At 42.1% G+C, this 24,840-nt stretch overlaps 1 protein-coding gene across 2 annotated transcripts; it reads right to left on the bottom strand.

The window, feature by feature from the left end:
• Positions 1-137: 137 nt before the first annotated feature.
• cabin1 (calcineurin binding protein 1) lies at positions 138-24,606 on the bottom strand. 2 transcript variants are annotated; one of them, XM_077600620.1, is made up of 30 exons: positions 24,429-24,606; positions 23,881-24,014; positions 23,568-23,788; positions 23,421-23,484; positions 23,038-23,222; positions 22,822-22,959; positions 22,547-22,735; positions 22,218-22,460; positions 21,972-22,125; positions 21,796-21,911; positions 21,504-21,665; positions 21,169-21,375; positions 20,609-20,754; positions 20,240-20,501; positions 19,987-20,157; positions 19,432-19,521; positions 19,039-19,199; positions 18,745-18,956; positions 16,902-16,967; positions 16,208-16,387; positions 14,585-14,979; positions 13,811-13,924; positions 9,305-9,468; positions 8,525-8,621; positions 7,780-8,454; positions 7,364-7,438; positions 5,223-5,475; positions 3,067-3,246; positions 1,930-2,132; positions 138-1,866 (listed from the first exon to the last, which is right to left on the bottom strand). In XM_077600620.1, exons 1-30 carry the CDS (start codon positions 24,584-24,586, stop codon positions 1,723-1,725), a joined length of 5,559 nt encoding a protein of 1,852 aa, XP_077456746.1. In that variant the 5' UTR covers positions 24,587-24,606; the 3' UTR covers positions 138-1,722. The 2 variants fall into 2 exon arrangements, with proteins under 2 accessions (XP_077456746.1, XP_077456744.1); XM_077600618.1 differs by having other exon boundaries at positions 23,409-23,484.
• Positions 24,607-24,840: the final 234 nt, after the last annotated feature.

Here is a 24,840-nt window from a genome sequence, read left to right on the forward strand (position 1 = left end):
TAATTATAATTATGTAAGATGGCAGACAACTAAAGACTGCCATTGAAGTGTTATATTTTATTAAACATGTCTTGAAAACTTAGTTAATATTTGAAGTCATTGATTATAAGCATGTCCGATGAATGTTCGCCCAATAATAAACAGTAGCAAGATTTTTAATACTGTATAGAATGGAAGATCACATGAAAAGGAATTTTGATACGACAAGATAAAAAAAGGAAGTGCTTACATGCAGTGAGTGAGATGTCATTTAGTTGACTTGATGACAGATCATTGTAACACGACAGCATGCGTTGTTCCTCCCATCTCGGCTTTTACTGCAGCATAGTTCCTTGTCATATCATTTGTATGCAATTTAAGTACAGCAGCACAATGCCTAAAAATGTTCAAATAGATTTTTTTGGTTGGACATCAATAATACTCAGAAGCCAGACATATGGCCTCTAAACTGTGATACATTTCCAAAAGCTCTGCAGAAAAATATCCCACACCTCAATTAAAAAATACAAAAACACTTACAATTTACATTTTCTTGTTATCATTTCACTGGACCTCCCCCCCCCAAAAAAAATCAGTTGACACAATTCATTTTATAGAAAGCAATCCGTAAAAAAAAACATTCCGTTGTCTTCCACTGAGAACGCCAAATTGCGACAAATTGATAAAAAAGCCTAAGAATTCATCGACACCACGTCTGCATGCATGTTGAATTGTAGTGACTTTATAAAAGGCTTTGGAATGAAAGCCACATTCATTAAAGATATTTGGATTTGGATATGTACAAAAATGTCCTCTTTTTTTTAAACGTGATTCACATCAGTGCTGGTGACGGCTACGAATGCCCTCCCAAGTAAGAAGGAACATATTCTCACAAGAAGACGGGAAGTACAAAAGCAATACACTTTGCACAGTGCTTTACTGACCCAAATGTTGAGTGTAAACATTCCCCATGTGCTACAGGTTACGGCCTAGCGCGGCGGCGGCGAGCGTCTCTTTGTCACCTGCGCGTCCGATGAAATGTATCACAACTGGCCTCGGTCCTCCGTGTGCGGTCGTTTGGTCGCCGGTCTTTTGGTCGCCGTCTTTTGGTCGCCGGTCGTTTGGTCGCCGGTCTTTTGGTCGCCGGTCTCTTGGTCGCCCGGACCCAAACAACGGGCGACCAAAAGACCGGCGACCAAAAAAAGGTAAAACAACACGGTCTACGCATCAATAAAAGCCAACAATGGCCCTGAGCAGTTTCACTGAGCGGACGTGTGAGTGTATAAGAGTTTGTATGTACATGCGTTGTCCCTTTAAGAAGCCACATCAGTCAGGGTCTTAACAAGTTCTCCAACAAAAAACAATAACAGTATGCGAAATTTGGAGCTTTTCTTTAGCCTAATAATTAATAGGGCATTAAGTATGACTAAATAATAATTTGCAGTTTGTATTTAGGGAATTTGAGCAACGATTTAAATGGTAATTATCAATAACCTTCCGGGCGACTAAAAGACCGGCGACTAAACGACCGAGTACCTCGGTCCTCATCTTCGGAAGATGTGCGGCGGTGGACCTCACGAACGATGCATAAACGGCCGTCGCCGCCCGGGTAAGCGACTTGCGCGCTGAGTTCGCAGCCACGGCGCGCCACCCAAAGTGGACAGGGTGGCCAGAGCCCATTGAGAATAAACACGGATTGCACGGATAAAAAAGCGAAGCCGCGCTGACGTACTTCGGCGCCGCTCAGATGTCCATGTAATCGTCTTCCTCCTCCGACTCGCTCTCGAAAGACGACTCCTGGCTGGACGTCTCCTGCACCTCCAGGGAGGGTTGGCTGAGATTGTCCTTCTTGACGGTGGCGGCCGACTGCGACGACAGGATGACATTCTGCGCGCGGAGCGGAAAGGGAAGGTCACCCGTGAATGGGAGCGCCACGCGACGGGATCGTACCTTTAGCCTTTGTTTGGTTTCCTCCGAGATGCTGCCTTTGGGAGAGAGAAGAGTGGGCGTGGGGGGAGTCACTGTGATTTCCGGGGGGAACTTGCTGATGGTGCAGGGGATGAAGAGCTTTGGCATGTTGGGCGGGACGCGAGAGCGGATTCGACTGGCGTCCGGAAGCTTGGATAAATCACTGCAGGCGTAGTGCTGCAGGTCTAGGGACAAACATTTAACATTATTATTAACAGGTTTGCCATCCTGTGTGTGGTTCCAGTTTTTGTCCAACTTTACGTCTTTTTGAGTCTATCCGTTTTTGCTACCGAAACTCGTAGCTCGTTTTTGTGTTTTTGCTGCTTTTCTGTCTTAATGATTTGGTGATTCTTAATGATCCCATTGACTTTGATTTGCTTTGTACTTTGTGCTTTTTGCTTTTGCTTTGAAGAAATTTCCTGAATACGGGATGAATAAAGTTATCCAACCCAATCCAATCCAATCTCTCAATGATCACGTCATCGCTCGATCACATGATTTGACATGTTCAATAGATCCAGTTTTTAAAACGTATTTTTTACTTTTTTGGGAGTTCAAGCATTGACGGCGACAGACGTCTCATCCAATCTGACTATGAAAAACATCAAGGAAAACAAAACAAAAAGTAAAAAAATATATCAACATGACTCATTTGATCCCAATGGATCGCCAACTTGAATTTTCATATACTTTTGTTGCTATAAATCCAAATATTTAAACGTAATTTATTTGCAACTTGATTTCTACCCAAGTTGATTTGGTGATTCTTAATGATCCCATTTACTTGGATTTGCTTTGTACTTTGTGCTTTTGCTTTGTTGTTCTATCTAATCACCCTCTTGCCAATGTCACAATTAAATTTCCTGAATACGGGATAAATAAAGTTATCCAATCCAATCCAATCTGCAAAAAAAGCATGTTTTTCAATTCAAATGCCTTAACAGTAACACCCATGAGCCAAATATGTTTCTCACTAGACATAAAAACAATCATGATAACATTGTTCACAAAAACAGCCAACATAACAAAATACGCACACTTCCATATTCTAAGCGCCAATTTAAAAGAAAAAAATTGAAGGCGCTTATGAAAAGCACCCCGCTACGGTATGTCGCTGACCTGTACACTGCTGCGTGCTGCCACCGCTGCTGCTACATGTGGCGGTTTCCTCCCGGAAGGAGCCGGCCGCCGCCCCCGCCGCTTCCCGGGCTTGGGACACGGACGCCATTTTCATCTGGTGACAGAGGTGGGATTCCTGCTGTCGGTACAAAAGCCCCTCTGTGGGCTCCTCACGTTCATCTAGGGGAGGGTGACACAAATCAAATGTGACAATCCACATGGAGAACAAACCGATAAAGTTCCTATTGCATTCCTGGAAAGCTTTTAAAGATTGCCCTAATTTGAATTTATTGGCTGCCATTGACGGCGATAATTGTATAACCCATTTGAAAGTGGAAAGGATGGCAGTCTGCCATTAGCGAATTAAGAATGAACTATTACATTCAGCTGACTTGAAAACAACACCTGTTCAATTACATGCTCATAAAAGAATTGAGCCACACCCCATGTGTCATAGTGTGCGAACTAAACTGTAGACTTTGGTTATAGAATAACTTAATCAGAAAAAAAAACAAGTGCGGTTTGCAAAGGAAACATCTCGTAGATTATCATTTTCATTTCTAAACCACGCTTTTTCCTTTCATTACTGTCTGTACCGCCATTGTAGGGGTAATGAGTTCTGTCATGCCAAGTCCGGTTCCTCGAGAGCCCCTATCCACTGTTTTCCATATCTCCCTCCACCAACACACTTGAATCAAATCATCGGGATCGGTATTAAGCTTCTGGATAGCTTCCTGATGACTTGATCATTTGATTCAGGTGTGGTAGAGAAGGGAGATACAGAAAAGAGACTGGAAAGGGGCTCTCGAGGACTGGACTTGGCCGCCCCTGTGCTATGATGTAACAGCACTGGCAATGTTAATGGGCGCCCTCTGCTGGTCAACCCAAGCACCATCTTAGAGTTTCAACTTTCACAGTACAGTGGTACCTCGACCTACGATCAGCTCTACCTACGACATGCTCGAGATACGATGAAAATTTGGATCGAATAATTCGCCCTAGATACGATCAAAATTTCGAGATGCGACCAAGCCAGGTGGCCATGGCACTGTCTTGCCGCATCTCTTTCGTGTATAACAGATATCTACGAGGACTGAACGGTTTCTTTCGCCTACACATGGACCAGAAAACGCACAACGTTCATGCGCGGGCAAAAAGAGGGCTTTCTGGGTAATGAAGTATACTCGTGCACACAACACCGATAACCAATGGCACCCTTTCTCAGAATAAAACTTCATTACCCACAATCAATACGTAGGTAGGCAGCTGTTGCATTTCCTGCTTTTCCACCCTTAGCCTGTTAGCTCCCGCGATCGCTTATTCAAGGCTACTTCTTGTTGGCAAGTGGTCGAGCGTTATCCTATTGTGAGGACATTTGTGTGCATCATTTTCGGAATATTTTGAAGGGAATACAACAGCAAACAGCCCATCCATCGATAGCGGACGTGAGTGTGGAGGCGTGGCAAACAGTTAACCCGCCCAGAACGAAGGTTAAAAAAAAATAAAGCAAAATTAGAATTCAGTTTTGTGTAAAGTTACATTAAACACATGTTTGAGTGTGTCTGTATATATTAATCCAAGTTAATTTAAATTTGTTTGTTCCGTTACGAGTGCGTTATCGTGGAAAGTCCCTCTCTGTACACTCCGCGAAATCCGTCTAATTTTAGTTCTATTAAACACATTTTATTACTATTAAAACACTAGTTATGTGTTACTTTGTTAATAGATGTTGAATTAGAAGAAATAAAACATTTTTTTCCAATCCAATATCCTGTTTTTGGTGTTTTTTCAGAGTGTTGGAACGAATTAATTTGTTTTTAGTTCATTTCAAAGAGAAACGTTCGCTCGAGTTACAAAAAGCTCGACCTACGATCTCAGTCCCGGAACGGATTAAGATCATATGTCGAGGTACCACTGTACTGGAAGAGAGGAGGTGGATGTGGTCTCTTGTTGTATACCATAGAATCAGCGAGTGGTGCAACTAGGCGCCGAATGTCTCCAAAACCGTGGACCGCGTCCTGGACTTCTGATAGAACAAGCCTGCTCCGCTCTGCTGACCTCATTTGGACTACTTATTTTGTCTGTCAGTTGTTATTTGTGCACCATGTGGCGAAAGCTTTAAATCTCATTATACTTGTATGATGACAATAAAATACCTGTATGTTGTAGGAAGGACAAAGCTGTTGCCGCCGGTGGGTGGCACGCCATTTTCCTCTGCGCGTGCTGATCGTGGAAGCCCGAGCTTTGAGGTCTGGCTAGCTTGCTGGAAGGCTCAAACATGACTTTGACTTGAGCCTCTTGGTTGGATAACGGATGGCAGGCGGCATGGCTGAGCAGGGAGGCAGGGAAGAAGAGATCTTTGTGCTCCTTGGTATATTTCGGTGTGGTGGCAGGGACGTCACACGTGGGCTAAAGAAGAAGAAGATTGCCATTGAAAACATGATAGTCAAAATGAGACTAATGTTTAAGAGGTATCTGTTACATTCCTCAATGTCTTTGAGAAGAATCAAAAACACGAGAGCTGCGCAAACAACCTGTGACAACTGTGGGCTTGCTCCTACAGTGGCTGCTATGGCAACAGAGGAGCAGAGTTGGTAGCAATGGATACTTCCTCTCATTGTCTTTATGAGAATTTCAAGGATAATTCGTTTTTTTCATGAAGCCCAGGTGTCTCCTTTTCTTCAAATCTTGTTGTCCACGGCAACTAACTTCAACCGTATCGTATTTACACATTCCAAAACGTAATATGCTCCTATTTGTTGAGTTTCATTATCTATTTTTTAAACAAAAAACCTAAAACGTACAAAATAATAATAATAAATAATAAAATTAACTTAAGCTAACATTAAAACGACAAGAAAAATGAAAGTGAATTTAAACGAACAAATATTGATAGCTAAACTACAGTAAAGAAAAACAACAGTAATCCCTCGAATATTGCGGTTAATGTAGACCAGACATGGACGCGATAAAAAAAAAATCCCAAATTAGGGTCACCCTTATTATAACTTAAAAAAATATATTAATTAATTAATTTTAGTTTTTTCAGTGCTGAGTTCTAGTCGCAAGAGTAGCTTCTGCTTACGAGTTTCAGCGTGGAATTTCACATTTTCATGAACTTTTATATATATACACATATTTTTTAAAGTTCATAAAAAAATTATAAATGTTTTTTTATTTTTTATTTTTTTTTTAAAAATAATTAATAGCAGAAAAAAATTTCTAAGTAGCGAATTTGCGATAATCAAGGGATTACTGTATAACCTAATTTCCTAGACAATGGACCAGTTGCATTTATCCCTGGGAAAAACTGAAAAATATTACCAGCATTTGCAGGTATTGAAATTAGCTACGAGTAGCTGTGGTTGCTGTTCAAACAAAAGGAAATAAAAAGACAGCCTATATCCAAAGCTCATTGTCAGTTCTACACCGGCACGTTGGCGCTTTGTACTTGTGTGGGCTTGAAAGAATTTGTGGATGTGGAAAAGAAGCAGGCACACAATTTTCATGCGCAGAGGTGTCTCCTCACATTTGCCATTGCACAATGTGAGCAGGCGCTACAAGGACTCCACACAGCCAGTAGTTGAATAGGTTACCCGAAGCCTGATGCACTCCACTCTTTTTTTTTTTTTTTTACAACGTGTTAAAAGAGGAATCACAGTCAAAGGGCAGAACTAATAAGCGGCTGATATCGTTGTTTTTTTCCCTTATCTAAACCAATACGAAACAATTCGTTACCATTTTACGACATGACAACCATGTCGAGTTGTTTCCCTTTTAACGAGATCGTCTATTAAGTGACGCAGTTGCGCTGCAGGACAACCGCTAATGCGTAGAAATCAATGCCAAATTGAGAACTGGTGAGTACGGGGGAAGTACCGGTGAGAACTGGCTTATATTTAGCGCTGGCATCTACTCAAATATGTCTGGGGATTACCAATTATTTATCAGTCTGGCACAATTTAACTCATGATGCCTAAGACAAAACACTTATATGGTCAATTCTGGAAAATATTTTGGAAGAAAGTGAGGTTCTGTGCTATTGACGGTGTTAGCGACCATTAGCTCCCAGTCATTCCCAGGAAAAAAACATCTATTGCCATCCATGGAAGCCAGTGAGTCAATGTTAGCCCTGAAGGTGATACTCACAGAGTGGTCATTTTTCGGGGAAATGAAAACCATTGCTTTATAAGTCCGACATTACCAGGTATTATTACTTTTGGGTGTGAATTCAATTCCATGTTCACCCAGTCCGAGTGCAAAGATGCAGTGAGCGAAAGAGATGAGGTCGGTGTACCTGTCGTTGAGCGGAAGTAGCCAACTGGATCTGGCAAAACTTGACGGCCTGGTCCAGAGCCACATCTTCATCAACCTGAAAAAGGAAGAGCCAAATGAGAAAGAAACAATCAGTTCTCTTTTTCAAACTATTCCTCTTTACTCTTTCTTACACGTGGTCACTGAACCAAATACGAATATGCTATGGGTTTTACATAACACAAAATATTTCTTCGTACTGTGGAGCACCATTTCCAATGAGTTCAAAAATGTAAGTTTTAAAGGTGGTATACTATTCCCTAGAAGAGGTGTTTGTGAGGCGCAATTTAATCAAGGAGACAATAAAATTTTTATGACTGCAGAACTAGAAAGAATTATAGCAGAACCAACACAATCTGAAAGTCTGCATAGTGGGAACACTCAGTGTGGCACTTTTACCTGTTTTATGAGCATGTATGTCTCGGACATGATCTTCTCGATGCGGCCCAAGTCATAGGTCATGACCTTCTGGCCTTGTTGCCAAACCCTGTAGGCATCAAGCAGTAAGGTTTTTCCCGACTCCACGTCCTCCAAAAGTTTCCTTTTTCTGCTGGGCCTTCTTAGTAAGCCTTGATCAGCGCCGCCCGCTGCCAAAGTCAGCTTGTTCGCTGAAGATTGGAGCTGCTGCTGGCGTGAACTAATACTTAGCTCCTCCAGGGACAGCTCTGATGTCCGGCTGTTGTCGGTCCCTCTCTGCTGTGCTTCTATCGTGCCCATGGAGATCTTGGCCTCCGTTTCCCTGTTTTGAACGTCTGCGGTGATTGACGCGGGTCTCCGCCAATGACTGGATTCCAAATCCATCGGCTCCTCTGGTCTTGTTCTGTGCCCCTCAATCCCAGCGGATTCCATCTTTCCAGGTTGATTGTCAAGCTTGCCACCTTTATCGGAGGATGGCGCAAATGGCCGCGTTGGTGGGTGGGAGCCTTCCTTGTGTCCAGTGTCAGCCGTCCCTTCTGTGAGCAGCGGTTTCTTGGGAAGCGCATGTTTGCTCTCCTCTGAACGTGGCCTGCTGGATGCAACTGTCGTAGTCATCTCCCCCATGGAGGGTGTTGTCGCTGCTTTGGGAAGCTGCACCTAAATGACAATGGAAGCAAGTCACAAACGAGCAAAGAGGACCTGCGATTTCTAAGGTTCGCTTTCTTACCCTGGTGAGACTGTTCAGATTGTCCTCCAGGACTTTTACATTAAGGAAAAATGCTCTCTTGGCCAAAACCTGGCGATCGACATCCCGTAAATATTTCCTGAAGAAGACAAGTAGTTGGGAGGGTGATTAACGGAGGACCTAAGAGGGTCATTCCAGAATTGCAGAACGTATAACAGACATTTTGGAAAACTAAACCTTCACTTGTCTGCTTTTTTTTCCTGTTACCGTATTTTCTCGCATATAAGCCGTATTTGTCATACTTGTGCCTGCCGTGGCTCGCTCAGGGCGCCGGCATCTTACGTAGGGATGATAAATTAGAACGCTACGGACACACTTCCCGGTTGTACTGCTCACGTGACTTCCTTTTGGAATTTGTCTACGTGCAGGCCACACCCTTTAGGAATGTGCAATCCAGCAATCACTTTATACAGTATCTCAGAAATACCACGTGCGATTATTTTTCTTAAGATTTTCCCTTCAAAGTAGCACATCTGTACTCACATGAATATGGAGGTAAAAATTGCGAATCAAGGGGTGTCTTATACGAGAGAAATTGTAAAATTCAACAATTTTAAGGCAATTTTACGGGTGCGGCTTATTCGTGGGTGTGGCTAATATGCGAGAAATAGGTTATTTATCAATCAATAATAGGAAATTAACTATATTGACAAGGTTATATATTCAGAAAGTCATCTTTTAATGTGAATTTTTGAGTTATGTGAATTAAGAGTCAACACAAAATGTCAACCAGTGCAGGAATAAGAGAAAATTGCTCCTTACTTTCCCTGGTCAGGGGTTCTCTGCAGCATGAAAGAGACTTTCAGCAAGGTGTCGTGATCTTGAAGCTGTGATAACACCTCCAGCAAGAGGACAATGGATCGGTTCATATGAGATGCAAAACTTCCCGGGCGATCAATCTCATCTACTGGAATACGCCAGATGCCCTGCAACGGAAATTGAACACAAGAAGGTGAAAATAGCCTTTGTGACAGTTCTACCAGGGTTTCAAAAAAGAGGAGAATTCCTCTATGCAACTAGTGTCTTTGCTAGACGTAAGAAAACGGCAACAGACTTGGCGGGGATGCGGCATCGGAGCAATCAATTAGCAAGACGAATATATGAAAGGAAAGATGCAATAGAGCGCAAAGTAACAATTAAGTGAGAGGAAAAACATGGCATTCAAAGAGACGGTAATGAGGGATAGAAAGGCTGCAGGGGAGATCTTGCAGACTGCCTGGACACACGTTGGAGGTGGGGAGGGAGGCGGAGAGAGTGCTCTCTCTGGGCACCCATGATAGGAGGCCTCATTAGTTCTTGGTTGTGGCCACGCCGTGCAAAACAGCCACAGAACGGAAGCCAACAAAACACGGGCTTGATGTCTCCCTTTATGGCCAAATGCACCTTTTCGCCAATGACGTGTTTGCCGGGCAGGTGAAATGGGCCAACTTGTATTTACCCCACCATTTTTTTAATCGATGCTGGTGCAGATGGCGGCCTAAGCTACAGTCAGGGATCACGCTGAGCGGAGTGCAGCTTCTGGCAAAGGAAAACGTACGCGAGACAAAACAAAGATGATCCTATCAGGATTGACGACAACGAATGAGATGGCTCTATCAGTCGGCGAGACGCTCGGGAGCCTAGTGGTCCTCTGAAAAGACAGCTCCAGATGGTCCGAGATGGCTTTTTGCAAAAACTCTGGAGGAAAATCAAGCGCGAAAGCATGACAAGGGAAAACTATTATCCAGATAAAAAACATATCTAAAAGAAAAACTTCCACTTGCCAGCCAAAGTGACAAATCTGCCACCCAAAAAACGCCCAATGTATTTTTGGATATCCTTTGTAGCAGGTGCCAGTAGGTGTGTATGCTTTATTCTTCACCGACATTAGGTTGAATCAGTGACGGCCAAGTTTTGCAAGGATGATGATTTTCCATGCTCAAATTACAAGCACACTCAAAGAGAAGGAAGCAAGATAAGTACGCTTTATACAGCTTCACTAATGGACAAGAGTTGTCCAGAGAACCATCAAACTATCATCACACAAATCTCTTTCGGAGAACGCAAAGCCATGGCTTTACGCAGATTATTCTCTAGCACAAGAGCTAAAGCAGATTGGGTAAGACTGCAATGATTTTGTCCATCTATTTTGCGAGAAAATGAAACCAGGGCCAATGGAAAAAAACATGAGATTTTAATAAGAAAATGCATCGTGTGGAAGAATTAGGAAATGTAATTATTCCCCAAGCTTTGTGAAACGTGTGCGTCAAATGTAGTATACTTTCACAAAAACATGACGCGTGGGTGTGTCTGTTCGTCTTCGTGGATACATGCCTCGACGTGAACCACATAATAGCACGGAAGATTACCAGGTACAACTGGAGAAAAGTTGGGTAGTCATGTGACTAGAAGCAACCAGTAGCAATTGATGCAGTTAATCAATCACGACAACGGCATCACGCCAGCAAGCAGAACTTATGAAAATATGGTTTACGACAAAGATGGCGGTAACCTGCCAATACTACAAACACTTCACGTATGCGATCCTACTTATCACATGGAGCCTTGCAAAAAAAAAAATGAAGATACCCAAGCATATTTCTCATCGCAAAGTGGCAACTCCAAACTCCCACAAAATCCCACAACTAAGACAGCGGACTGCAAGCAACTCACCATCACCAAAGAAGGCTAATTCCTCGTTTCCTACGCTTTTATTTTTTGAAGGTAGGCTCGCGAGTGGTAGCGGCGGCACATCCCCGGCTGTGCCTCCACCCTAATAGGAGCTCGCGCTTAAAGAGCAACGGGTGGGATGCATTTGGGTGGCAGGGCAGAGCCGCAGAGGAGGAAAAACGGGAAGCTCAGCTCCGCACGGTAGAAAGCGATCGGAAGAAAGAACGATAGCCGCCTTGGTGAGATGACAACCGTCAAGCTCAGGTCATCGCTGTCAGAGCGGGAGAGTCTTTCCTCTCCACTCCACTCCTCTCTTTCCCTCTCCTTCCGTCTCAAAACAAAAACACCCACGCACTTCATCTCCACTCTCCCCTGACCCCCAGCCTGGCGGAGAACCCCAGGCCCTCCCTCCCTCCTCCTCCCGAGTTTTCTCTTGCACTCTACACAGGGCACAAACCAGCCCTCGTAGGTCCGTGCCAACCAATGGTATAGCGGCGAAAAAAAAACGTCCCGCCTATTAATGCACACCCACACAAACAGAGGAGCGAGAGAGTAATGAGGAAGCCGAACAAGAGGAACACAGAGACGAGATGAGTGGAGCGAATAACAGCCAGGGGGAGGGGTAAAGCATGATCATGCTGAAGCCAAAGCAACAGGAAAAGAACATGAGAACATAAACTGGGTGAAAAAAAAATGAATCGAGTGCGACAAACGCACATTCCCAGGCTGGCATACCATTTAAGGTAAAAATAATAATAATGCATTTTTGAAGGAAAAAAAAACAGGCTTGTATACAATCTCACAATCAACCAAAACGAAACAAAACAAACAGGCAACAAATCACTGCCATACATATTTTTTTTCCAACCAAGACCCCTCCTCACCTGCTTTTTTTCAACGCTAGCTGCGTCCCTCAAGTTGATAAACATACTAACCATGCACAACTCTTTCCTGTGTACGCGTAGTGCCAGAAAAAGTTCTAAAAAAGGGCCAGGCTGAACAAAACAACTGAGGCGAGGCAGAGAAATCCCATCTTACAGCCGCCAACATGCAAATCAAAAGATTACAGCAATATTTTCACTGTCCAATACAGTTTGCCTAAGAAGAAAAAAAAGAAAAAAACATAACACGGTTTTCCTGAGAGGAGCTCCTCCTACAACCAGCACACTGCGCAGCTGAACACACAAATGCTTGCATCATACATCAGACTGAGGGAAGTCATTTGAGCTATGTGGAACACTGTCATGATATTTTGATAGTAAGTTGCTCCTAATAGCAACCTTTTAGGGTAACAGTCACAATAAATAAATAAAAATCTCCTGAAAAGAAAGCTTGACAAATGTGTTAGAAATGGAGAAGGGAAAAAACACGTGGGTGGACTGCACATGAAAGTTGTGTTTGTGTGTAAGTGTATTGGGTAGACACTTGTCACAATTGAAGCAAATGAGAGCAGGCACAATATCAACACTCCAATACAATAATATTGATACGAACAAATCAGTTAAAAGATGTAAGAAGGTATGATAAGAAATGTTCTAACACAGAAGGACTCCTCAGTAAACCTGTCAAGGAACGCTGAATTCTGAGGGAAACACTGCTGAAATCGGTAGCAACAACTGATGCGTATTAGACACGCCGCTACGAGCTTGAATTTTCGAGTAGTTAGTTTCTCGTTTGATTGAGTGGAGAAACGAAGAGCAAATAAAGGATGAGAACTCCAACTCTGAAGCCAACCAGCCTTTTGAAACAATCAAATACGACCTATTGTGGACTACTTGTGTACAAAGAAAACAGTGAACTTAAAAATGACAAAACTGTGCTCCTACCAAAAACAGCAGCCATTGTTAGCAACACATTATGAAGCAACATTTGCAATACATTAAATTCAGCTAATACTGCATTGCACGTACCGGCTCAACCTGAACAAGAACATACGCACATCTATGAAAATCTGCTTTTAATGTAAAGCGAACTGGAATACTGCTTTGTCTTCCTACCCTGTTTGATTGACCAAAAATGGTATGCTCTTCTCCACAGCACCATCTGTTCAATCTGATGGGTCACTTCCCCCACTTGGCTCAAATGCAAGCGGGTTGTATAATGAAACATCAAAATCAATTCTGGGATTTTGATCCGAACCATCCCGAAAAACCCTTGGAGCTTCAAAAAAAGGTTTACAGATAAATACCATTTCTCTAATTGAGCTCTCCTTTGTGGTATGCTTGATCGTGACCTACCCCACAAACATTTTCTTTAAGCAGAAGAAGCTCTTTTTTTATTATTGGTCAGCCATTTTCTCTTTCTATACTCCTCTCTTATTTCTGTCACTCTAAGACAAGCCTGTCAAGACCCATTGCTACCATCTGCAGGACTGGTCACGACTTGACCACAAGTGGGTTTGTGTGAACTGGTGGGATTTGTGAGAGTATCATGGGTGGAGTTGGGAGTCAGAAAGCAACAACAACTCCCAGGAATTTTCATAGATTGGATAAAAAAATGCGTATTTAATTAAGTATTTACTTATGTTAAGCCTTGTAGATGTATTAATAACTGGCAAAGCGTGGGGTCTGCAAAAACGGGAAAAAAGTGCAGTGTACAAAAGAACTGAAGTAAACTTACATTGAATAGGTTTGTCTTGTTTCTTTCACAGAACAGTCCTTGTGCTGGCATGTGCTTCTGTTGTTGCCATGGGACACTGCTTCCTAGCAACACATCTCGGGCCCACCGTAGGTTCTGTGGTCATATTTTTTTTTTTAATTAAATGCAACAAGATACATTTTTATACAAAAACAAATGATCATCCTTTGGCACGCCTTACATCATCATGTTATTTTTGACCTAATGTTTAAACAGTACATTTGGAAGCAGGAAAGGAAATCTGTGATGCAGACGGCTTTAAAAAAAAGGTAAAAGGCACATTTTAAAATGTAATTACACAATAGACTCGGTTTTACTGGTAACAGAAGGATGCTCCTACAGTAGTTAAGCAATACGCCAAGTTGGCTGAGCAAAGCATGGTTCTCAACCCACACATTTCTCTACCCACAAAGCCTTAGTGCTCACATGGCCTATTTCAGCAACCAGTGTGCAGAGTCAGAGAAATTGAGGGGAGAAGTGAAGCAGTCATTGTAGATGATATCGTTTACTAATTCAGAGTGGGCGCCACTTGGCATAACAAATGTTACAAAGTATACTTATTTCTTTGGAGGTGTTAGATAAGTTGTTATGGGTCATCAAATGTTAACATGTGAAGCCCTTTAGAGACAGGCTGTGTAAATAAATTTAGCTTTATCAGTTTAAATCAGGAGTCTTAAAAAAACATTCTACATAGGGCAACAGTGGGAACGGGATTTAACCCCAACCAAATAAGATGACATCTGGTGGTGGACTGACCTGGTGGGTTTGACTTTTGGAGTAAAAGAATGCCAGGCGGTAGAGACTCTTATAGTGTTGAGGGAATCGTCCAAGGCAGAGGAAAAGCGAACGGACGCACATTTCCACCAGCAATCTTCTCTGGTCAGCGAATTCTGCAGGCAGGGTCTTAGGTAGCTCTATCACCTCAGCGGGAGGCTCCGGCTTCTTTTTGACTTCGTTGGCTGGGCTTTGAGGAACGATCAGTGGGTTAGAGGCGGCTTTCGCAGGAGTAGCTGGTACAAGTACGGGAGGAAGGCTGAGATCTGAAGAGATTTTGCCACTTGACGTCTCGGGGTGTGTCATGACCACCAGCTCTACGATTTCTTCAACCAGATTTTCATCGGTTTGGGGGACAGTCTGAACGCTGTGTGACTCTTAAGGGAGGAAACATTAAAGACATGAATTAGGGTTGTAAGAAAAATCCAATACTGTGGTGAAATGGAAGGCTATCTTGAGTCCACAGATAAAGAAAATCTATTACAGTGGTACCTCTACATACGAGCAGCTCTACCTACGAGATGCTCGAGATATGAGGAAAATTTCGAGCGAATAATTCGCTCTTGTAACGAGAAACATTTCAAGATGCGAGAAAGCCAGGTGGCCATGACATGAGAGGCTGTTTATCATTGTAGCGCACTGTCTTTTTTGTCGCTTCTCTTTCGTGTATAACTACTATATCTACGAGGACTGAACGATTTCTTCACACGAGTTTCTCCTACACATGGACCAGAAAACGCACAACGCACATGCGTGGGCAAAAAGAGGGCTTTCTGGGTAATGAAGTATACTCGTGCACACAACACCGATAGCCAATGGCACCCTTTCACAGAATAAAACTTCATTACCCACAATCAATATGTGGGTAGGGTGTTATTCCTTCCTTAGCCTGTTAGCTCCCGCGATCGCTCATTCAAGACTACTTCTCGTTGGCAAGTGGTCATGCGTTATCCTATTGTGAGGACATTTGTGTGCATCATTTTCGGAATATTTTGAAGGGAATACAACAGCAAACAGCCCATTGAAAGCGAACGTGAGGGTGGAGGCGTGGCAAACAGCTAACCCGCAGAACGAAGGTAAAAAAAGATTAAAACAAAATTAGAATTCAGTTTTGTGTAAAGTTACATTAAAAATATGTTTGAGTGTGTCTGTATATATTAATCCAAGTTAATTTAAATTTGTTTGTTCGGTTACGAGTGTGTTGCTGTGGATAAAGTCCCCCGAGCCCCCCCCCTGCTTCTATGTCCGCCTGTGTATCCTCCACGAAATGTGTCAAATTTTAGTTATATTAAACACATTTTATTACTATTAAACGACTAGTTATGTGTTACATTGTTAATAGATGGCGAATTAGAAGAAATAAAACATTTTTTCCGATCCAATATCCTGTTTTGGGTGTTTTTTCAGAGGGTTGGAACGAATTAATTTGTTTTTAGTTCATGTCAATGGGAAACGTTCGTTCGAGTTACGAGAAGATCGACATACGAGCTCAGTCCCTGAACGAATTAAGCTCGTATGTAGAGGTACCACTGTAATTGCAAAACTGATCTGTACATTTCTGTCTCCCGAGCTTATTTTACTGTTAGTATCAGAGTCCTGGTATACCTGTATCCTCAGTTCCAGCGTGTCCTTCCTTCACAGGGGTTGTGCTCTCTGATGATGAAGAACTGACTTCACCACAAGCAGGTTTGTGGCTACTGTCTTGTGAACTGGTAGGATCTGTGAAAGCATCCTGGGTGGAGTTGGAGTCAGAAAGCAAGACCACCTCGCTGTCCTGGCTGCGTTCTATTGAAACAAGAAATTACAAGTCATTTCCTCCATTGAAGGGAAATTAAAGCTTCCAGAAAAACATGGCAAAGCAATTCAAGTTCATTTTGCCTAGAAGTTCGCTATATGGTTCTTTTGCTTAAGTGTATTCCGTTTCAAAGTATTAAAGAATGACTACATTCCAAAAAATAAGTCACACAGATTTTAAGCAATCACAAAAAGAGGATTAGGTATGGTGGGCAGGGTTGGATAGTTTGGAAAGGACTCCAAAACTATTTCAGCATTTCCCTTATTTGAGATATGGAGGATCATTGGCAGAGAACTGTAGATAACCAAATGGGGAGAGGAGGATAAAACACACGGGATTTGTCAAAAGATTCACAGTCATGAGTAACATCAAACATTTTATGGCACCGGAAGTGACTAATACAGTTAAAACTGTGAGAATGGGTGCCTCCGTTGAGAATGCACTTTGTTTAAGAGCTTGTTTTCTGACTTAAGACATAGCCTCTAAGAGTTTGGAGAGCAGTACCATTCAGGGAAGCCAGCCACATTGAAGACCTGGGCAAGCAGTAATCATGGTCAAACTCTGGTGAGGCTGTTGAAGATATGGGGAGCTTGTTTTACAACAATATCAAGCAGAACTGTACCTCTCAATGCATTTTTATACATTGCATTTCAAATGCAGGTTGGCAACAGGAAAATAAAAAAGCCAATCCCCATGTAGAGACCAATTCAGACAATTACATATTTGTACAACGAAACACAACCGCTCTCTATTAGATTACTTCTCACTTTACCTTTTGCCTATTTTTTTGCCTAGTCAACATCTTTGTATTGGTCAGTGATCTGACCTATTACTATTAATAAGAATATCTTCTTTGCATTGGTCAGTGGTCTGACCTATTACGATTAATATGAATATCTTCTATCATTGTGTAAAGACACAGTCAAGAGAAAACAACTAAAATAAAATCTCTAAATGACTGGATGTCTGAATTAGGCCTTACAGAGTTTTGCCAGAATAAGATAGAAGCATATTAGATTGGCTAACAAGTGCCACTTTTCCCAAAATTTGGGTTTCAGTTCTTTGCCAATAACAGACCACCCATTTTTTTCACTAATTGGAAAGACTTTCCAAATATGTCCCATTAGTGCAGTGAACAACGAATCACACCAGGGCAAGCCATCTCTAGAGAGTCAAGAATTTGAGTCTAGCTGAATAAACCCACACCAAAATCTAATTTAAAAAAAAAGCATCAGACAAGAAAGTGAACTTTACTCATTGCTGAAGACACTGACCCCATTGAAAGAACATGCATAAAAATGGCAAAGCAGGTGGTAGGAGCAAGCAGGCAAAAGAGGTGGCAGGCAGGTAGGTAGGGAAGGAGGAAGGGGGGAAAAAATCTGGAAAAGCGGGACAAACCTGGCAACATGGGCAATATAGCTGCATTGCAAATTCAAGCTATGTGGGATTTCAATTTGTAGTTTAAAAAACATAACACTTTTTACAGTATATCCTCAGTCATATGTTAAAACTGTCAAATTAAAATATTCTTGTATAGTCATTGTAGGATTCCTCTAATTTGATGTATCTATTTTAAAAGTCATTTGAAGAGCCATTGAGAAGAGAAATAGCCAATAAGATATTGTAGACTAGTCCTTTTTGTCATGTCAAGGAGGATTTTTCGCAGTCTATGATTGTCTCTCAGCCAGTTTTTCTGGTACGTGTCGCAACCACAAATAGGCAATTACAAAGAAACAATGAAACAATTTGACAACATTTCAGCACTCAATTCAAACTCACTTGTTTGCAAGATGAGTGACTTTGAAAGGCTATCGCCATCAATCGACAAACCGTGGAGATGTCAACGTAAAAGCAGGTCATGCTCATTTTGACATGTCCCTGAAACAGGGGTGAAACTGGGATGCATGGTTAGAGTTTCACACCGCTCAAAGTTTGACATTAAATTGAATTAATTGTTCATTTTTATCGACAAGCTACTTTAATACGGTTGTTTTAACTTTAAACTTGGGGCAGTTACACTGACCTCATGCGGATAAGCAAACTGATAAGCAGGTAAGGACAGCAAAAATTACAAAAAAGCAGTGAAAAGGCATACGTGATCATGCGCAGTGCATTCTGGCCAGTGTGCGCCCTGCTATTAAAAAGTAGTCGACTAAATTGTAGCCATATTGCCCATTTCACCACATCCCAATCAGCCCGTGTAGGGAGGGTCACTAATGTAACCCAAATCTAGGAAGCACAAAATGGTGATTATCAATCTGAGCACTCCTCAGTAGACTTCCTGCCCCAGTGCGAAAAATGGCAAAGGGCCCAAGCCCAGAGACCGTGTCTAGGACTGGGACTGTACCATCAGCCTGCTGTTCCTCATGCCGCTGCTGCTGCCACTGCTGCCGTCGGAGCGTTTTGCGTTTGGCGTAATCGTGGTCAAACGGCGTGGCCACATAGAGTGGGGATGTCACACCTGGAGTGGCAGCTGAGGGGAGGGAAGAGCTAAGGATGTTGCCCATGGCGACTGAAGAACTATTAAAGTCTTCATCAACCACAGAGACCGATTTCTCCCTGAAATAAATTCCAAACATTGTTGATTTTTTTTGTGGTAGAATCAAAGCATTTTTTAACCATTGCACGATTGCATACTTACTTTTCATTCGACCTAGGAATGCTGGGCATACTCTTTTCTTCACCTATGGCAAAGGGGCCTGTAGCAGCCTCGACCAACAAACTGAACAAAACTTCATGGTCCACTTTAGGGTCATTAGCTTCCAACAACTTTAAGATGGTGGCACTGAGACGGAAGTGCAACTAGAAGAAATAAAGTTAACAATCCCTTTTAAGAGCACTTCTTTTGACATTAAAAAAAAAAATATTGGGGCCAATGATGTTGTTGCGGCTGCTATGCTTCAATTCGCAGAGCCCTTTTTGGGTAATAAACACACCAGCACCAATGCAAATTTAACCCCTTAACCTTCTACTAATAATCGGTATTCGTCCAGAAAAACCCATATCGGTTTATCACTATATAGAAAGGACTTACCTCTAGGGCTTCCATCGCCAGGTCAGGTGGATTGTGATAATGGATTTTACGAGGGTACCTGGCAGCCTCCTCATGCAGAAAGTTTGCTGCCTTCAAATTCACAACAAACGATGACTCAGAAAACCAGGAAAGAAGCATATGACGACGATATAAACATATTTGACAAGAATGGGGTTTGTATGGAAACGGAATGATGGGAGCACTGTAATAGGAATTCACTCTACTAGAATAGCAGCTGGCCGCCGTGACATTATGTTTGAAATTTCAAAAGTTCACCTGCCTCCAACGATTCCATCAAAACAATAGCGTTACAAGTATAGTAAATGTCTTTCCAGCATAGGTGGGAATAAAAAGAAAAACATACGCGCACAAAACAACATCTTGTGATAGGGGAGAAACAGAAATCTTAGTGTTTGTATAGGTGGATTCTTCTCAAGATTGCCTAGCTTCAACAATAAAAAGTTACTTTTATGTCACCTAGCCTTGTCTTCCATGAATAGAATATCATTAGCTATCATTACAAATGGGTGCATTCACAAATACTTTTGTGTTTACCTTTTTGTAAAGGCTCAGATATTCCGCTGGTGTCTGTTTGCGTTTTTCTGCTATCTTCCCCAGCATATAATGTATGAGCCACTCTTCTTCATCACTGTCTCCTTCGCAACGAGAAGCTCCCTGGAAACACTGACATGCAGTCTCTAACATGGACTCCCTCCTTTCCTCCATCTGAAAATAAAGACAGGTCAGAGCTATGGTCAGTAAAGTAGTCTAGATGACATAATTCCTGGAGAAACTGCATTGACCTCACCTGTTTTACCACCTCTGGAGGAAGCTCATCCCGCCACTGCTTTAGCTGTCGGGAAGCAAAGGAGTGCAAAGAGTATGATATTGTTCCGTACTCAATCCAGAGCGATAGGTTGGAGCTGTCAATCTCCAAGGCCCGTTGAAAGCAGTTGAGCACCGACTGCGAGTGTTTCCATATGGGCACATCACTCTTAAGTTCATTTGAATTGAGTTTTTCCTGAATCCGGCTGCCCCTGGCTAAGGCCATACCCGCCCAGGAATCAAACCTATACACAAAAGACGCACACAAGGAGTTAGCCTCCTAAAACCAGACGCCTAGATATTGGATATCATACTTTAGCTGTCGAACTATTCAATATTTGACATTACCCACCTGTTGGGGCACACACAGATGTCATGCAAATAAAATTTAATGGCTTTAGACTGCTCCTTGTTCTTGAAGTGATAATCAGCCAGCAAGTAGTAAACCTCGTTGACGATTGGAGGGGCAGGAGGAGTACCCTCGGGAAGGCTTGGAGTCTTAGGAAACGAAACAATCAAGATATCAGAAGGAAAGACACTCAATAAGGAAGATTTCTTGGTAAAAATATGTATAGTGTTAACATTTTTTTGTGCCTTGGTGCAACTAAGTCAGTCTGACCTTGGCATTAGATATTGATTTCGGAACAATTATATCTCAATGTTTAAAGTACATTAAATATTGTAATATTTATATATATAAAATATTGTGAATTAAAATTTAAATATTTTTAACATTAAAATTAAATTAATTTTAACATTAAAATTAAATTAATTTTAACATTAAAATTAAATTATTTTTCAAATTAAACAATAAAATTAAAATATATGTATATAAAATAATAATCAAAAATAATAGTAAATTAAAGTTCCATGTTTGATTTTGTTGTTGTATTCAGAGCAACCCAAAGTGACCTTTTTTGCGCCGCCATCGATGTAGGCTGCTACTTCATCCATGGTAAGCACAGGACTTTCACTCGGAGGGGCGATTCCTGCAAATCTTCTCAACAGATTAGCTAAATCTGCAGAGACGGTGCTCGTTTTGTAGCTGTCAAACTCAGGCAGGGATTTTGGTTTAAAATACTGGAACATGAACAGGGCCTCATTCCACAACAGTTCCACCTGCAATAGAATGATTAGTTTCAAGCACCAGATTAGTGTATTGAATGTTATTTTTGTTCGCTTACACCTAGTACATTTGACACAAAAAGATTTCCAGTGAAAAGCTAACATTATAATCCGAATCAGACCTGTGGAGAGGAGTGGTCCTCAAGAAAGCGGGCTTTGCTCTTTTTGCTAGGGTAGGCATAGAGGCAAAAAAAGCACTGTTCTAAAGCCATCTCCAACTCCTCCTTGTAGGGGTGACAGATGTTGCTGGCGCTGGCAGAAAACTCTTTTTCCAAAACTCGGACCTTTATTAATCACAACAGCACAATGCGGTTAGACCTATTTAGCTTATACATAAGCTGAATTCAATCATGCATATATATGCCCCTTGTAGCCTAGTAGTTAATAAATATTGTAAATATTGGACAAACTTACGAAAAACTTGAGTAGTGAACCGTCTGAACAACAGCACATGGAACGGCGTCCGAGATACTCGTGAGCGGTGTTCAGAAGCATAAGGGAGGATGGCAGCATCGGCGCGTCTGAGTCATCTAGAGGTCATGCAGTTTTTCAGGGTAAACACACAGCAACAATTCAAGGAGAACACCAACCTTCATCATCTCCTACAGACAAATGTTGTTGAAGGAGAGCGTTGAAAGCAGCTTCCTCGTGTTTGATGATGTGGTATAAAATAATCCACGGCAGCACGGAGAAAAAATACGGTTCTTTGGGATCGTCCGAAGTTGTCATGCTGAGGTCGATCAGCTGAAAAGACAACCGCAAAATATATTAACGCTGAATGAGATAAATGGGATCAGAATTGAGTGGAAATTACAAATAGTGAGCACTCTTTTCACCTGAATAAGATTGTTTGCCAGTCGAGCCATGCTGGAAAAGTGAGTGATGTGGCTCAGGAGCTGCGAGTCCTTCGTAAAACAGGTGTCGATGCCCTCCAAGAGCTTTGTAATGACGCTGACCCATTCTTCTTTCATAGGCGAAGAGCTGGTGGTAGAAGAGTTGAGATGCTGCACGGCTTCATTCAGAGCCACTTCGCTTGTCCTTAGACATTGCTGGTAATCTTGGAGGCTCAAGAGGGAATTCTGCGGCAAAATGACAAATGTTAGAACCAAAAAGCGACATGAATTACACGAACTTTGCATTAAGAAAAGTACTTGCTAATCATGACCTGCAACAACAGAATCTGAGCAGGACGCTCTGGCGCGGAGCTGACGAACTCCAAATGTTTACTCCTGCTGCCGTGATTGAGAGTAGGCTGCAACAAGCGCACGACAGACTCAAAGTCTGCGGACTCAAAGAGACGTTGGATTTCTTCCAATGACTGACAACGTTCCAGAGACTTCAGTCTTTTGTCAATCTGATCACCAACACAGACAAATTTCATTTGGAATGTCAGAAATATGACTGAAAAAGCCCATGCGGCTAAATAATTAATATGCCGACCTCCTCAACAGAGATTGCTGCATCTACTCTTAAATTCGGGAGTTTAATAGTATAATGTTTTCCATCAGGCTGCTTAGGTTTGCTCTGCAGAAGCCCAGTGCAGACGTCATAGCTTTCTTGAGCCAATTCCATATCACCCTAGAAAGACAAAATTACCTGTCATATATGGATTAGGATAAATTCAAATATTATAGTTAAGGGGTGGGGTGTACTTACAAGAAGAGCGAGGAATCTCGCCTTCAGCCAGTAGACACGCACCATGGCTTGTAAACATTTGTCCTCAAATAGATCTTTTTGGGATGACCCCAAAGCCAGGAGCAAAACATCCGCTTGGAAATATTGCCCAGGAAATTCATTTTCCGCCGTGTCAACAATGGAACCTGTGCTTCTTCTAGGAGTCACTGGAAGAAAAAAAGGAAATGTGCAGTTCCTCACAACTTTGGAAAAGGAAATCAGTGAGCCCAGATGATAAATTACGCAGAACAATTTTGCTAAGCCGAAATATGAAATGACATTCATGACAGTGTACAAATGGACATTGAAAAAAAAATGCTGTCGTAATGCCTCATTAATGATATTCTTGGTACCACTAGTCTTGCCTTTGTTGTGCAACCATTGTTCTAGCTGCAATTCCATGCATGCCAAGCTCATCTCCAACATTTCCTGTGCAGAAAGAAATAGAATGCTCACTGCATATGTATTAATCGATGTCCATAATTCTGAATTATTCTTATCTTATCATTTACCCGGAGGTGCTGCTGTTTACTGCAGTCCCGAAACAAAGGGTTCGGAAGCCCGGAGCTATGCTTTCTCCAAAGTTGGTAGACTTCCAGCACCACGGCAGCCATACCTGGAGGCCATTCCTCCAGGAATTTCTGACCCACTGCTTTCAGATAGCACAACATCAAGTCCAGTATTCCTCCATTGCTCATATTCTTGAGGAGGAAGTTATGAACATCCTGTTGCTCTGTAAAACCAGACAAAAAAAGCACCATTTTTAAAATAAAATAAAATTGCAGGAGTGATGTCAGCATAAAGACACATGAATGATTTACATACCAAATTTCATGTAATCAACTGTATCGACTGGAATGGAGCTCCCAAGAAGAGGCTGTATGTCGTCCTTCCCAATACACTGTGTCTCAAGATTGCTCAGACTTTCATCTTCATTATCGGGATCAAACTTTCTTAACCTACAAAAAGAGGATTGATTTCAAACTTTCTTAACCTACAAAAAGAGGATTGATTTCATGCACCTCGATCACGAACCGCATAATACGATAATGAACTACCGTATATTCTCGCATATAAGCCGCCTCCGCATATAAACCGCACCCTTAAAATCGTTGAATTTTACAATCTCTCTCGTATAAGCCATCCCCTGATTCACAATTTTCGCCTCCATATTCATGGTTTTAATAGTGAGTACAAATATGTTACTTTGAAGGGAAAATCTTGAGAAAAATCATGCCACTTGGTATTTCTGAGATCCTGCATAAATCAGTTTGTGCGCATAAGCCGTACCCCGATTCAGTCATCATTTTTTGAGCGACAAATACGGCTTATATGCGAGAAAATACGGTACATATAAAGCAAATGGGGCTCACCTAGAAGGAAGATACTTGAACAGCAACTCCTGAAAATCTATTTTCTCCTCCTTTTTGCATTTAGTGTTCCGAACCCGCGCTGACCGTCGCTTGGCGGTCTCCACGTTATCTTCTACAACGCGCTTCCTTTTAGGTGCCTTTTTTGCCTTATCCACCATAGAAATGTCTATTGCTGAAACTGTGGATGGGGAGAAAACAGTGTTCAAACCATGAATTTGACTTTATTGAATCAAAGTATAGAACTGACCGACAGAAGGAGAAGCTGCGGGGATTTCTACAATTGCCATTTGGGTAAGGATGGCCGGTTGGGAGAACGCTGCCGGCTCAGGAGGGGCAGTCGGCGGCAGAGATGAGCTGGGGCTGCTGCTCAGCACTGTCGTCTGGCCCGTGCTGGTTGGACTGCTGGGTTCGG

This window comes from Stigmatopora argus, chromosome 5 (assembly GCF_051989625.1).
Source record: "Stigmatopora argus isolate UIUO_Sarg chromosome 5, RoL_Sarg_1.0, whole genome shotgun sequence".
Taxonomy (NCBI): domain Eukaryota; kingdom Metazoa; phylum Chordata; class Actinopteri; order Syngnathiformes; family Syngnathidae; genus Stigmatopora; species Stigmatopora argus.